Source organism: Chiloscyllium punctatum, chromosome 9 (genome assembly GCF_047496795.1).
Source record: "Chiloscyllium punctatum isolate Juve2018m chromosome 9, sChiPun1.3, whole genome shotgun sequence".
Classification (NCBI taxonomy): Eukaryota; Metazoa; Chordata; class Chondrichthyes; order Orectolobiformes; family Hemiscylliidae; genus Chiloscyllium; species Chiloscyllium punctatum.
In genome coordinates, this window is record NC_092747.1 from 33,784,532 (window position 1) to 33,797,537 (window position 13,006).

The 13,006-nt window shown below is 38.7% G+C and overlaps 1 protein-coding gene across 7 annotated transcripts in view; it reads right to left on the minus strand.

Annotated features, from left to right (window-relative positions):
• Positions 1–13,006, minus strand: part of nbeaa (neurobeachin a) — a 913,644-nt gene that overhangs the window by 246,046 nt on the left and 654,592 nt on the right. For all 7 annotated transcript variants that reach the window (XM_072577218.1, XM_072577214.1, XM_072577213.1 and 4 more), the window contains 2 exons: positions 4,455–4,572; positions 4,169–4,271 (listed from right to left, as the gene is read on the minus strand). In XM_072577218.1, the coding sequence (XP_072433319.1) occupies positions 4,169–4,271; positions 4,455–4,572 (221 nt within the window). The remainder of the gene's footprint in view (positions 1–4,168; positions 4,272–4,454; positions 4,573–13,006) is intronic.

Sequence of the window (13,006 nt, forward strand, 5' to 3'; positions counted from 1 at the left end):
ACAAAGTTGGCGTGCAGTGTTATCAAAACTGTAAAATAACTCAATTTGCAAAATAAAGTAATAATGAAATAATGTTACAAAAGACAAAGTTGCTAGCATTGGTTTCCAGCGTGTTTCCTTATTTTGATCAGTGTACCCTAGTTTTTGATTTTACCACCACAGAAATCATCCCTTCCACATGCATCCTGTCAAGATCCTTCTGGGTTGTAAATGATTCTCAAAGAACTTGATTCTTATTCTTTTAAACTCCAGACAATACAGGCTGAATCTGTCTAGCCTTTCCTCACAAAACAACACTTCCATTCTAGGTAATACTCTTGAAAATCGTCTCTAAACTGTTTTCGACATATTTACATGCTTTCTTAGATACGGAGACTATAATAAACACAGCATTTCAGGTGTGGTTTCATCAATGCCCTGAATAATCGAAGGAAAACACTTCACTACATTTGCATTCAATTCCTCTCAATAAACATGATATTAGCTTTCTTAATGACTTGCTGTACCTGCATACTGATGTTTTGTTATTCACACATTAGGATACCCTTCTGCACCTCAGAGTTCTGAAATTTCTCACTACTTCGACAATAGGCTTCTTGTTTATTTTTCCGACCAATGGATAATTTCATATTTTGACACTCACTTCATCTATCCATTTCCATTTGGAATCTCATGCTCTCTTCACATCTTACTTTCCTAACAATCTTTGTCATTTGCAAACTGAGCAACCCTTCCTTGAGTCCCTTCACCCAAGTTATTTGCATAAATTATAAAACATTTAGATCTTATGAATGATAGTCCTAACGATCCTTAGTTAGCAACAGTGAGAAGAAATGATAGCTCAAACCTCACAGTGGATAAGTATCAGTATGAATGCAGATTTGTTTATCTTTGCTCTTCCTTTCCACGTTTAAGATTATAACTTTATACAATTCAAACAAATGGAATAATAAAGTAAATGTGTTACCACTCTGTACACTACAGTGCACAGTCACGACTGTGAAACAACCTGCAGCAATTCTCATTTATCAAGCTTTCCCAAGGTGTGATCTGCAATTGCCCTGTTTCATTATTCAGTGTGATACCATAGTGATGACGAATAGACAAAAGTTCACAAGTGTAACATGTTAAATCAACCACCTGATGAAGGAGCAGTGCTCCGAAAGCCAGTGCTTCCAAATAAATCTGTTGGACTATAGCCTGGTGTTGTGCGATTTTTAACTTTATCCACCCCAGTCCAACATCGGCACCTCTAAGTCATGTTAAATCTTGCAGCTAAACCATTGATCAGTATGCATACCCACTCTTTTACTTCTAGCTAAAGATTTTGTAAGCCACATAGCAATAATAAATATATATTTATCATCAAGTAGCCCTACGTTTCTAGTTTACACTCAACAAAAATAACTAACAATTAAAAAAGGAAGAATTATTTACTAAAAGAACATTTTAAAACCTTAAAGTTGAAGATATATAGCATGAATTTATTATCAAATTATTGCAGTTTCACAGCTGTAATTGGACTATTCCACTAATTACATCATTGGTTGACGCTCACAAATACTGCTCCACATTGTGTGCTGAGCCACATTATCATCCTTGGTAAAAACAATGACTGCAGATGCTGGAAACCAGATTCTGGAGTAGAGTGTGCTGGAAAACCACAGCAGTTCGGGCAGCATCCAAACAGCAGGAAAATCAACGTTTCGGGCAAAAGCCCTTCATCAGAAATACAGGCAGAGAGCCTGAAGGGTGGTGAGAGAAATGAGAGGAGGGTGGGGGTGGGGAGAAAGTAGCATAGAGTACAATAGGTGAATGGGGGTGGTGATGAAGGTGATAGGTCAGGGAGGAGGGTGGGGGATGGTAGCAAAGAGTACAATGGGTGGATGGGGGTGGGATGAAGGTGATAGGTCAGAGAGGAGGGGTGGAGTGGATAGGTGGAAAAGATGATAGGCCGGTAGGACAAGTCATGGGGACAGTGCGGAGATGGAAGTCTGGAACTGGGGTGAGGTCGGGGAAGGGGAAATGAGGAAACTGGTGAAGTCCACATTTGATGCCCTGTGGTTGAAGTGTTCCGAGGCAGAAGATGAGGCATTCTTCCTCCAGGCGTCGGGTGGTGAGGGAGTGGCGGTGAAGGAAGCACAGGACTTCCATGTTCTCGGCAGAGTGGGAGGTGGAGTTGAAATGTTGGGCCACGGGGTGGTGTGGTTGATTGGTGCGGGTGTCCCAGAGATGTTCCCTAAAGCGCTCTGCTAGGAGGCGTCCTGTCTCCCCAATGCATCGGAAGCAATGGATACAATAAATGATATTGGTGGATGTGCAGGTAAAACTTTGATGGATGTGGAAGGCTCCTTTAGGGCCTTGGGTAGAGGTGAGGGAGGAGGTGTGGGCACAGGTTTTGCAATTCCTGCTGTGGCAGGGGAAGGTGCCAGGACGGGAGGAGGGTTGAAGGAGGGGGCGTGGACCTGACCAGGTAATCAAAGAGGGAACGGTCTTTGCGGAAGGTGGAAAGGGGTGGGGAGGGAAATATATCCCTGGTGGTGGGGTCCGTTTGGAGGTGGAGGAAATGTCGGCGAATGATTTGGTTTATGCGAAGGTTGATAGGGTGGAAGGTGAGCACCAGGGGGGTTCTGTCCTTGTTACGGTTGGAGGGGTGGGGTCTGAGGGTGGAGGTGCTGGATGTGGACGAGTTGCATTGGAGGGCATCTTTAACCACGTGGGAAGGGAAATTGCGGTCTCTAAAGAAGGAGGCCATCTGGTCCTCCTGGGAGCAGATACGGCAGAGGCGGAGGAATTGGGAATACGGGATGGCATTTTTGCAGGAGGTAGGGTGGGAAGAGGAGTAATCCAGGTAGCTGTGGGAGTCGGTGGGTTTGTAAAAAATGTTGGTGTTAAGTCAGTCGTCATTAATGGAGATGGAGAGGTCCAGGAAGGGGAAGGAGGTGTCAGAGATGGTGCAGGTAAATTTAAGGTCAGGGTGGAATGTGTTGGTGAAGTTGATGAATTGCTCAACCTCCTCGCGGGAGCACGAGGTGGCGCCAATGCAGTCATCAATGTAGCGGAGGAAGAGGTGGGGAGTGGTGCCGGTATAATTACAGAAGATGGACTGTTCTACGTAGCCAACAAAGAGACAGGCATAGCTGGGGCCCTTACGGGTGCCCATGGCTACCCCTTTGGTCTGGAGGAAGTGGGAGGATTTGAAGGAGAAATTGTTAAGGGTGAGGACCAGTTTGGCCAAACGAATGAGATTATCATCCTTTATCAACATCATCATGCTTTACTATTCCTAGTTATAGTATCAGAAGACAGCAATAGTGCAGTCATTTTTGACAAAACTTCTTCACACCTTGCTTCATGCATTCCATTCCATTCTCCCACTTTCCCCGTGTCTGTTCCATCTGGTCCGATGATGCAACTTGCCACAATGCCTCTGACCTACGCTCCTTTTTTCTCAAATGAGGACTCTCCCTCCCCCAACCCCAAACACTCCGGTTCACAGCTACATCCAATCCATTTCTCACACTCCTGTCCTCACCTTGTCCCATCCCTCCCAGAATAACCTTATCCTCACTTTCCAACCCACCAATCTCCATATCCAAAGGATCATCCTCTGCCATTCCATCACCAGACACATCTCCCCCTTACCCTTCCCTCCACTGTCAGCATTCGACAGGGGCTGTTCTGTGACATTCTGGCCTGCTCCTCCACCACTCCTAGTACTTCCTCACCCCCACCATGGCACTTCCCAATGTGATTGCATGAGGTGTAATGTTTGCCCTTTCACTCTCTCCCTTCTCTGATGGAGGCCCCAAACATACCTTACAGGTGAAGTAGCAATTTACTTGTAATTCTTAAACCTAGTCTACTGCATTCATTGCTCACAACTGGATCTTCTTTACACTGGTGAGACCTAACACAGACTGAAACACCATCTCTCTGTCAATAAGAATGGTTTTGACCGCCCATATCCTTGCCATTTCAATAAATTGTGTTGATCCAATGTAGCCAATATTTTTGAGTTTTTTTGGTTTAAAAAAATAGGCAAGTGATTTGCTATGCACTATATCATTCTATAAACCTCTCTGAATAAAACAACTTAATTTAGGAATACAGTATTTGAGATGAACAATTTGAAGAACTTTCCCATAAAAACATTCATATTGAATACCTGGCCTGTGGTAAACCATAACTAGTGCCAACTCCAACACGAGGTAAGCTATATACAACTTTCTTCACTGTAGCTTGGTCTGGAAAATTGAACATGACAGACGCTGCAGAAAAAAATAAGGAAAATATAATTCAATAAAGGCAAATGGAACAAAGAATTACTTCAAAAAGTAATGCCATTCTCCCAGTTTTCCCGTGTCCATTATATTATTAAATTCTTAGCACATCATTATAGGACTGCATTTACATCACTTTAATAGAGAAAACTAATTTGTAACTACACATACTTCTGTTGGCCATGAAAACTTCCAAAGCCGTGCTCTGGAGGAGATAGCGTCTTGAAAAGACTGCCCGTATTTCGCTGAACATCCATTTTCCATGTAAACCTTCAGTGTAAGCGAGAACCTAAAATTTGAAAATATATTCATTTCATTCAGTAAATAAAACAATATTTTTAACCATCTAAACATTTATTGTAACATTTGTTATATTAGTTATTTAGTTTAAATTTACATTTATCTCAAAAATAAAAAAAATCATATCTGCAACAATTTCAGTTAGGCACTTTGACCTTCCCATTACCTTTAAAATAGTTTGAAGGAATTTATGAAGATGTTTTATTTTTTGAAAAAATCATTGGAAAGTATAAGAATTTTGATTTTTTTTTAAAGACATCAAATCAATCTATTTGTGGTTGTTGGTATATGTTAAGAGGCGGGGATGTGCTCTCAGTTGTTCTGTTAGTTTTGGAACACTGCCTAAATATACATACAAAGCGTAACATTATTATAAACACACACTCTCTTAAGTCACCACTTATGAATAAATCTCAAACAGCTGTAAATGACTTTATTTTCAAATTACAGAACTTCCTTACTTTCAAAGCTTTATTTTTCTAAGATCTTTAACATGAGATTCTAAAATAAAATTCTTCTGTACAAAAATTTTAAAACACTGCTTTGCTATGTTCAGACATCACAATGAGAAACAGGTATTAAATGTACAGAATATTTGGCTAAATGTTCTGTTTATGATGATGTTTGAAGAAATGATTCAGAAATGAAACCACGATTCTCAAAGGGTTAATAAGGGAGTCCGGTAGAATGTTCACTCCTTTTGTGGTCTTAAGAAAATTTGTATTAAGAATACCACAGAGGATTTGCTGATGTATAGAAAGAGATGAAAGGAGTCTTTTCATTTCACAGAAGGTCCATTAGAATTATCAAGACACATTTTCCTACTTAAACACAGATTGGTGTTGCTTTTCAGTTCTAAATGCTATACCTTTTTAAAAAATAAAACGAACTATCTTTGCTTTTAATGTAACTCTTAATTGTTACATTAGTACAGGTTAAAGACAGCCTGCCTTTTCAGTGAAAAAAAATCAAGTGGACTTTAACTGACAAGTGAAAATAATCCTTTTCCATTCTCTATTTTCCCACCCTGATATACAAAGAAGGGCCCAGTTGACAGCTTTCTGTGCATCTCAGGTCAGCTTCATGCTTTTCAAACTTAATCAAGGAGGTGTTAAAAAAAATGAAAGTCCCTCAACCTTCGCATATGGTAGAAGGCAGAGAAATGTTGGAAGTGAAGTGAGATGTTCCACAGGGGAAGGTTAAGGCTGATGCTAATGCTCATTTAAAATGGTGACAGTCAGTAGTATTGAAGCCTAGCTAGGCTGGTTTAATTTCTCCCTGGAATAGCTCTTTCCTGACCTTATGCAGCACATCAAAGTCTCTTGAGCTCAATTAAAATTGGATTATGTTGAAATGCTCTATCTATGGGACTTTATGCTCACTAACACTTTTCTCTCCGTAATACTCCAGATGACAGTTACTCATCCCAATTTAAACAGTTGTCATAGAGACCATGAACTAAAGAAATGGCAGCCAACAATAAGGTGAAAGGTAAGCTCCGCCATCTCATGAATGAATAAAATGCTCGATATCCTATCACAATGGTCTCAACCACAGTAGCTGCTTGGATTTAGAATCAATGTCAGCATAATGCATGAGGTGTGAGCTTCAGGGAAATGTAAAGAAAACATGTCAAAAGATTTTAAAATATTGCAAAACAAAAATTGTTAAAACAACATGGCTTTGGTTAAAACCAACAAGGGCCTTACAGAGTTAGTTCATCGTTGCTGTGATGAAGTGCAGCCCTCATTTTAGCCCAGCTGTGGAAAATGCCATCTAATGAATCTGTCTGGGACGGCTCTCCTTGTCCTGTCAGGCATGTCAGGAAATGACAAGCACTGGGGACAGGCCGCCTCCAGTCATAGACAGGCCTGCCAGCTGGAGACTTCAGCCCCAATCTAATCGCAGCACCAGAAAATAACATTCAGGTTTCAGCTTGTCAAGATGGTTTGGGAAGATGGCTGAAAAGCTTTTTGTTTCAATTACAGATGAAATTTGCACACAGTAATTAAAAGATACTCCTAGCAGATGAGTTTCATGCTGTTTAATATAACCAAAAAACACATGGTGGTAATGTAAATCAAAAAACGACAAGCAGCAATGAGGCCAACACTATTCTTTCCTGGCCTATTCAAAAAAACACAGCTATCAGTTCAGAAATCACTTAAAGGCAGTGCATAAGTAATACAAAAATCATTGCCATTAAAAAAGATAAAGTCAGCCATATTACATTCATCTTCAAGATAATGAATGTAACCTCATCATTAAATTATACAACTGCACACGTTCCTGTAGCCATATTGTTTGATTCATTTCACTCATCCAGGAGCAAGGCAAGCTCTGGCCTCCTGACCTCAATTTTTACTCGAAGAAACAAATTTCTTTTTTGCAAACTAACTCAATTTTTCACACGTCAACCTTTAGCCTAGCCTTAAAAAAATTAATCTAATTTCCATTCCCTTACATATAGATATTTGCTGCATCTAAAGTTACTTAAAAAATTGAACTCATTAGAATCTGCCCTATGACAACAATATTACAGTCAGATCTGAACATACATTATCACAATTTACTTCATATAGAGGTGAAGCTCATTGCTTTGCTTGAAAGATTAATCTACATGTTTTGCATTCATAATAACCTTGAAGACATGCAATATTAGTTTGCACCAAAATATTTAGCTGAGCTGCAATTTTCATATTACAGTCTGAATTAAGAAACACTTTATAGTTCAGTAAGTGCAATAAATTCTACCTGATACTGAGAATTAGCAATGGATAGAAATCCATCACAGCAAATGTAACAAAATAGAAAGTATATTAGTCTTTTGAAGACAGTAAAGGTTTCCAAACCACACAGTGTAACATAGAGTCAGGTGTGTAGTTTTAAAACAATATTAATTGTAGTAATTCCAGAGAGCTTACACGTGACATGGTAAATTATGTTTTATTTTTAATTCAGATTTTGGACAGTCTGTTTTGAAATGTAGTCTGTATATAATTAAAATAAATATTTTTATGTATTACCTTTGGTGAAAACCATTCCTTTTCTGATGACTTCTATTGGATTATGTACATATATTGCTATTCTTATTTGTCAAATTATCTTTGTTATTTGGTAAAAATTGTAAAATTTGAACTGATATTAAAACCACACTACTAAAAACATATTTCTGGTAATTTATCTCATTGATGTTTGTGGGACGTTGCCAAATATAAATTAGCTGCCATATTTACCTTTACTGCAACAGTCAGTTGTTAAGTAATTAATTTGCAAGATGTACTGATGATACACAAACTGCTGTTTAAGTGCAGTTTATTTCCTTCTTTAATATGCTTACATACTCCTCATAATTACATCTGGTTACAGATAAGAACAAAGCCCCATTCATAAGGACCATTCACCTTTATATACAATTTTTTGTTAATTATCGTCTTCAGTGGTAACTTGCTCCTGCTGAGTTTGGATTTCTTCAGTTATCTTCTAGTGTCTAATCCAATTAACCACTCATCATGTGTGAATTCAGGCAGTTATTGGCAGGTTATCAGGGGCAACACAACCAAGCCCAAAACTGGCAACTTCTACATTAGCACTTCCAATGAAACAAATTGGAATGGGAGCCCTGGTTAACTCCCCACTATATAAACACTTCTTGTTAAGGCAAACATTACTTGAATAACAGGTAATTCTAGGGTTATTACATAAAAATGAATTCTGGCCCGTGCAGACAATTTAATGCAATTTAAAGCAATGAATTATTTAAATCAAAGTTCTTTCTGAACCTTTGCCCTGAGTTGCCTGCACAGATGTTAATGACCATAGAAGGAAGATGATTTAGAAGGTACAACTGTGGAGTGAATCACCAGTCCTCTTAAAACAAAAAGCAGATAGGTTTCACAACTGCAACAAGAGTTTGGGAGTAAGTTAACAACAGACTGCTTTGTAGGTATGAGTGCTAAATTGAAATGTTGTGCCAGCGGGAGTATGTTGCTGTGTGTTTGCCTATTATATCCTTCCTTCAGCTTTGAGCAGCTGGTGAGTGTTTCAAGGTATTAATTCATTGATTAATATGATTTTATCCCTCTAAATAGGAGCTATAGCTTAATCTGACACTGGGGAGATATAAGTATTGCACTGTATTTGTAGCATAACTAGTTAACTACCTAATATAGAATATAAATGCATTGCAGGCAGTTCAGAGGAGATTGATGCTTTGATTGAGTGGGTTGTCTTATAAAGATAGGTTGGGCATGGAGGTTAGAAGAGTTAATTGATTGTTTAAGATCTTGAATGGTATCAAGATGGATGTGGAAAGTATAGATACTTTTGAAAGTCAATCTAGTACTCAGGAGCACTGTTTTAAAAGTAGGGATCACACTTTAAGGAGATAAGGAGGATATCTCACTCAATGGGTTTTGTGAATTCATGAACACTATTTCAGAAGGCAGTGGAAGCAAGGTCATTGAATTTTTTTTCAGAAAATGTGCATAGATTATTGTTAGACAAGGTCATCAAGAGTTATCGTGAAGAAGGTGGGGAAAAAATGGGATTGTGGTTAGAAACACAAATAGATTGGCCATGAATGGCTCAAATATTCTACTTCTGCTCATGTAACTACAGATAACAGTTCAGTAATATAAAATACAAAGGTGGAAGGGCAGGTGGTGTATTGTAGCTGTACCATGTGGAAGCTGGTTGCAACTTTGTGGATCCAAAGTAATCACATCTGCAGTAAGTGCTGTGACATGAGGAACTTTGGCTTAATGTTTTGAGCTGGAATCCAAGCTTCAGAAACTACAATGCATCAAGATGGGGGAAACCTACCAGGTACTTCTCTCCAGGAGGTAGTCACACCCTTGAGCAAGAAACTTCTGACTTGGTCCATAATGAGGAACAAGTTGTTGTGACGGGGGGTGACTGAGACACGTGTGCAGATGTAGAATGGAGTCAAGGAGGAGCCTCAGCCTTTGTCTAACAGGTTTGCGATCCTCACAGCTTATATGATTGAGAGCAATGACTACAGGGAAGATACACAAACTGATCACAGCAGCTTAGTGTAGGGAGTTACTCAAATCATGGGAGTAAAGAGGAGTGTGATTTAGAAAGGGACTATATAGTTAGGAGCATAGATATTGCTCTTTATAGCCAAGAGCCTGAGTCACATAAGCTTCACTGCCCACCCTGAAGCAGGGTTAAGGAATTTGCTTTGAGATGAGGAGGAAATTGAACTGGGAGGGGAATGAACTAATTGTCATGGTCCATGGAGGTATCAATGACATATATAGACTTATAAAGAATTTTGTGCGAATAAGAGCAGCGAGGGACTAAATTAAAAACTAGATCCCGAACATTATTTCCTCTGTATTACTACCTTAGTCATAAGCTAATTGTAGTAGGGTATCTAAGAGTTGAATGCATGACTCACAGATTGAGAGGGGGAAATAGGATTCCATTCATAATGCTCTAGCAGCCTTACAAGGGAAAGAGACAGCTGTACCATTGAGATGCCTTCAGCTAACCACGCTGGGATCAGTGTATTGGAAATTTGCAGAATGAGGTGTGTAAGCTAAGTAACGTGTCTCTCCTGGTAACTGATCTATTCACTAGGGGAAACTGATCTTCCCTGTTCTCCAAACACCTTAAGTCACATCTCAGCCTCCTCTCTTCTAAGGAAAACAACCCTAAATATCCAATTTTTCCTCATACCTGGAACTTTCATTCACTAGCAACAATCTTGTAAATCTCCCCTGTATTCTCTTCTGCAGTAACGTGTTCTTCCTATAATTGGCTGACCAGAATTGTACACAAAAGTCAACCTGTGTCTTCATCAAAAATAGGTGGAAAGGCAAGCTGCAAGAGGTATACAGAAACTTTCAGGGTTAAGTAAGTGTGCAAAAGGTTGGCAAATGGAATATAATGTGAGAAAATGTGAAGTTATTCATTTTGGAAGGAAAAATAAAAGTATTACTTAAATGGGGGAAAAAAAAACTGCAGAAAGCTGCAACACAAAGGGACTTGGGATACTTGTGCACTGAACACAGAAAGCCATCACACAGGTGCAGCAGGTAATCTAGAAGGTTAATGGAATGTTGATCCTTATTTCAAGGAGGGTGGAGAATAGGAGTAGGGAAGCTTTAATGTAACTCTACAAGGTAATGGTGAGACCACATCTGGAGAACTGAGAGCAGTTTCGGTCCTCTTATTTAAAGAAAAATATAATTTATGTGGAGTAAGTTCAGAGAAAGTTGACTAGGATGATCCCCAGTATGGACAGATTGTCTTATGAGTAAAGGTTAAACAGGTTGGGACTGTTACTGGAGTCTAAGAGAATGACAGATAGTCTTTTTAAATATATAGAAATCTTAAGGGGCTTGATAAGGTAAATGCTAAGAGCATGTTTCCTCTCATGGGAAGGTCTAGGACCAGAGGGCATAGTTTCAGGGTGCGATGAGGATGAATTTCTTCTTGCCACAGACAGCAGTGGGCATAGAGTTCCTTGTGTATATTTAAGGCTATATCAGATTGATTTTTGATCAGTAGGGGAATCAAGGGTTTATGGGGAAAATGTAGTTTAGTGGGTATGAGGAACGATGGATCAGTCATCATTCTATTGAATGGCAGAGCAGAGGCTGTATGGTCTACTCCTGCTCCTATTTTTTATCTTACGTTCAGTGTTTTACATAGTTCCCTCATTACATCCCTGCTCTTGTACTCAATACCACACCCAATGAAGGAAAGCATCCTATATGCTTTTGTTAACATCTCATCTAGCTGTTCTGCCACTTACATGGACCTGTGGACATATACTCCAAGATCTCTCACTTCCTTTTTCCTCTCAACATCCTTCGATTATATTATGCATTCGCGTGTTTTGTTTGGCCTCTGCAAATGCATAACCTCACAATTCCTCAGAGCTTTTTTGACTTATTCATGAGATGCAGGCATTGCTGTCTGGACCAGTCTTTATTGCCTACCCCTAATTGCCTAGAGGGCTTGATTGAATGGAAGGTCCAACATTTGTCAGGTAAGTGTCAGACTGCACTTAAATTACATTGACTCTTCTGGAGAGAAGCAATGAAGAGATCCCATTAGTTTTCTAACTGACTGTGGGATCACCATTGTATAAATTAAATCCTGACCAATTACAATGAGAAGTAGGCAAGCAATGGAGACTTTGTGGATAGAATTAAGCAGTAAAAGGGATTTAAGAGAGTTTCTATAGGTCCCATGTTTGTGAGGGCAGGCTGACTTTTAATGAGAGAATTTAACATATATAGACTGAGATAAGGAAAGACAAGAAATTCTTCAGATCGTTTAAGATAATTTTTAAAAATTGACTAATATGGTGCTTCTGGTTAGGTCAGCATTTATTGCTCGTCCCTAATTGCCCAGATGACAGTTAAAAGTCAACCACATTGCTATGGGTCTGGAGTCACATTTCGGCCAAACAGGCAAGGGTGGCAGTTTCCTTCCCTAAAGGACACTAGTGAACCAGATGGGGTTTTTTCCTGACAATCAACAATGGTTTCATAGTCATCATTAGACTTTTAGTTGCAGATTTTTATTAAGTTCAAATTCCACATTCTGCCATGGAGGATTTGAACTCCATACCGAGAATATTATTTGCATTTCTGGATTAATAAGCTAGCAATAATACTACCAGGCCATTGCCTTTCCCCACAAAAATATCTCTTAGGGAAGGTCAAATTGGATTTTGTAATAAGTCAGTAAATTAGCATTTTAATGAAGAATGAATATTTATCTAATAATCATAATATGATTCAAGTTTAACGTAGTAAAAAAAAGTGCTGGAGAAGTTCAGCATGTCTGGCAGAATCTGTGGAGAGAGAAACAAAATTTCATGTCTCCTGCAATTCTTTGGTCATATTCCAAAGAAGAGTAATATCAGAATGGGAATGTTATCTCTATTTCTCTCATATGAGATGCTGCCAGACCTGCTGAGTTTCTTTAATACTCCTTTATTTTTTATTTCAGATTACTAACTTCCAAAGTATTTTTGCTGTTATTGAAGTTTAATGTAGTGGTTTCAAAAAGAAAAATGTGAAACAACTACCAAGGCTGTCGATGTAGGTCAGGCAAACTTCACTAAAATGAGACAGCTGAGTCAGCAAAACAAATTTATTTATATTAGGAAAAAGAGAGTGTTTAGAAGCAATGTTAAGACTTAGGAAAACTATTACTTGCAATACTGTAAATGAAAGTAATGAAATGGCAGACAGATTAAATGATGACTTGATATCAATTTTTGCAGAAAAGTACAGGAATTGCATGTCAGTAACACCAAGAAAACTAACATTAAACCAGGGACAGAAGCTCATGAAAACTAATGTAAACATAAATTTTAAAAAAGTATTAAACAATGACAAATTCCCTGGACCAGATGATTTCTATTGCTGTTATAA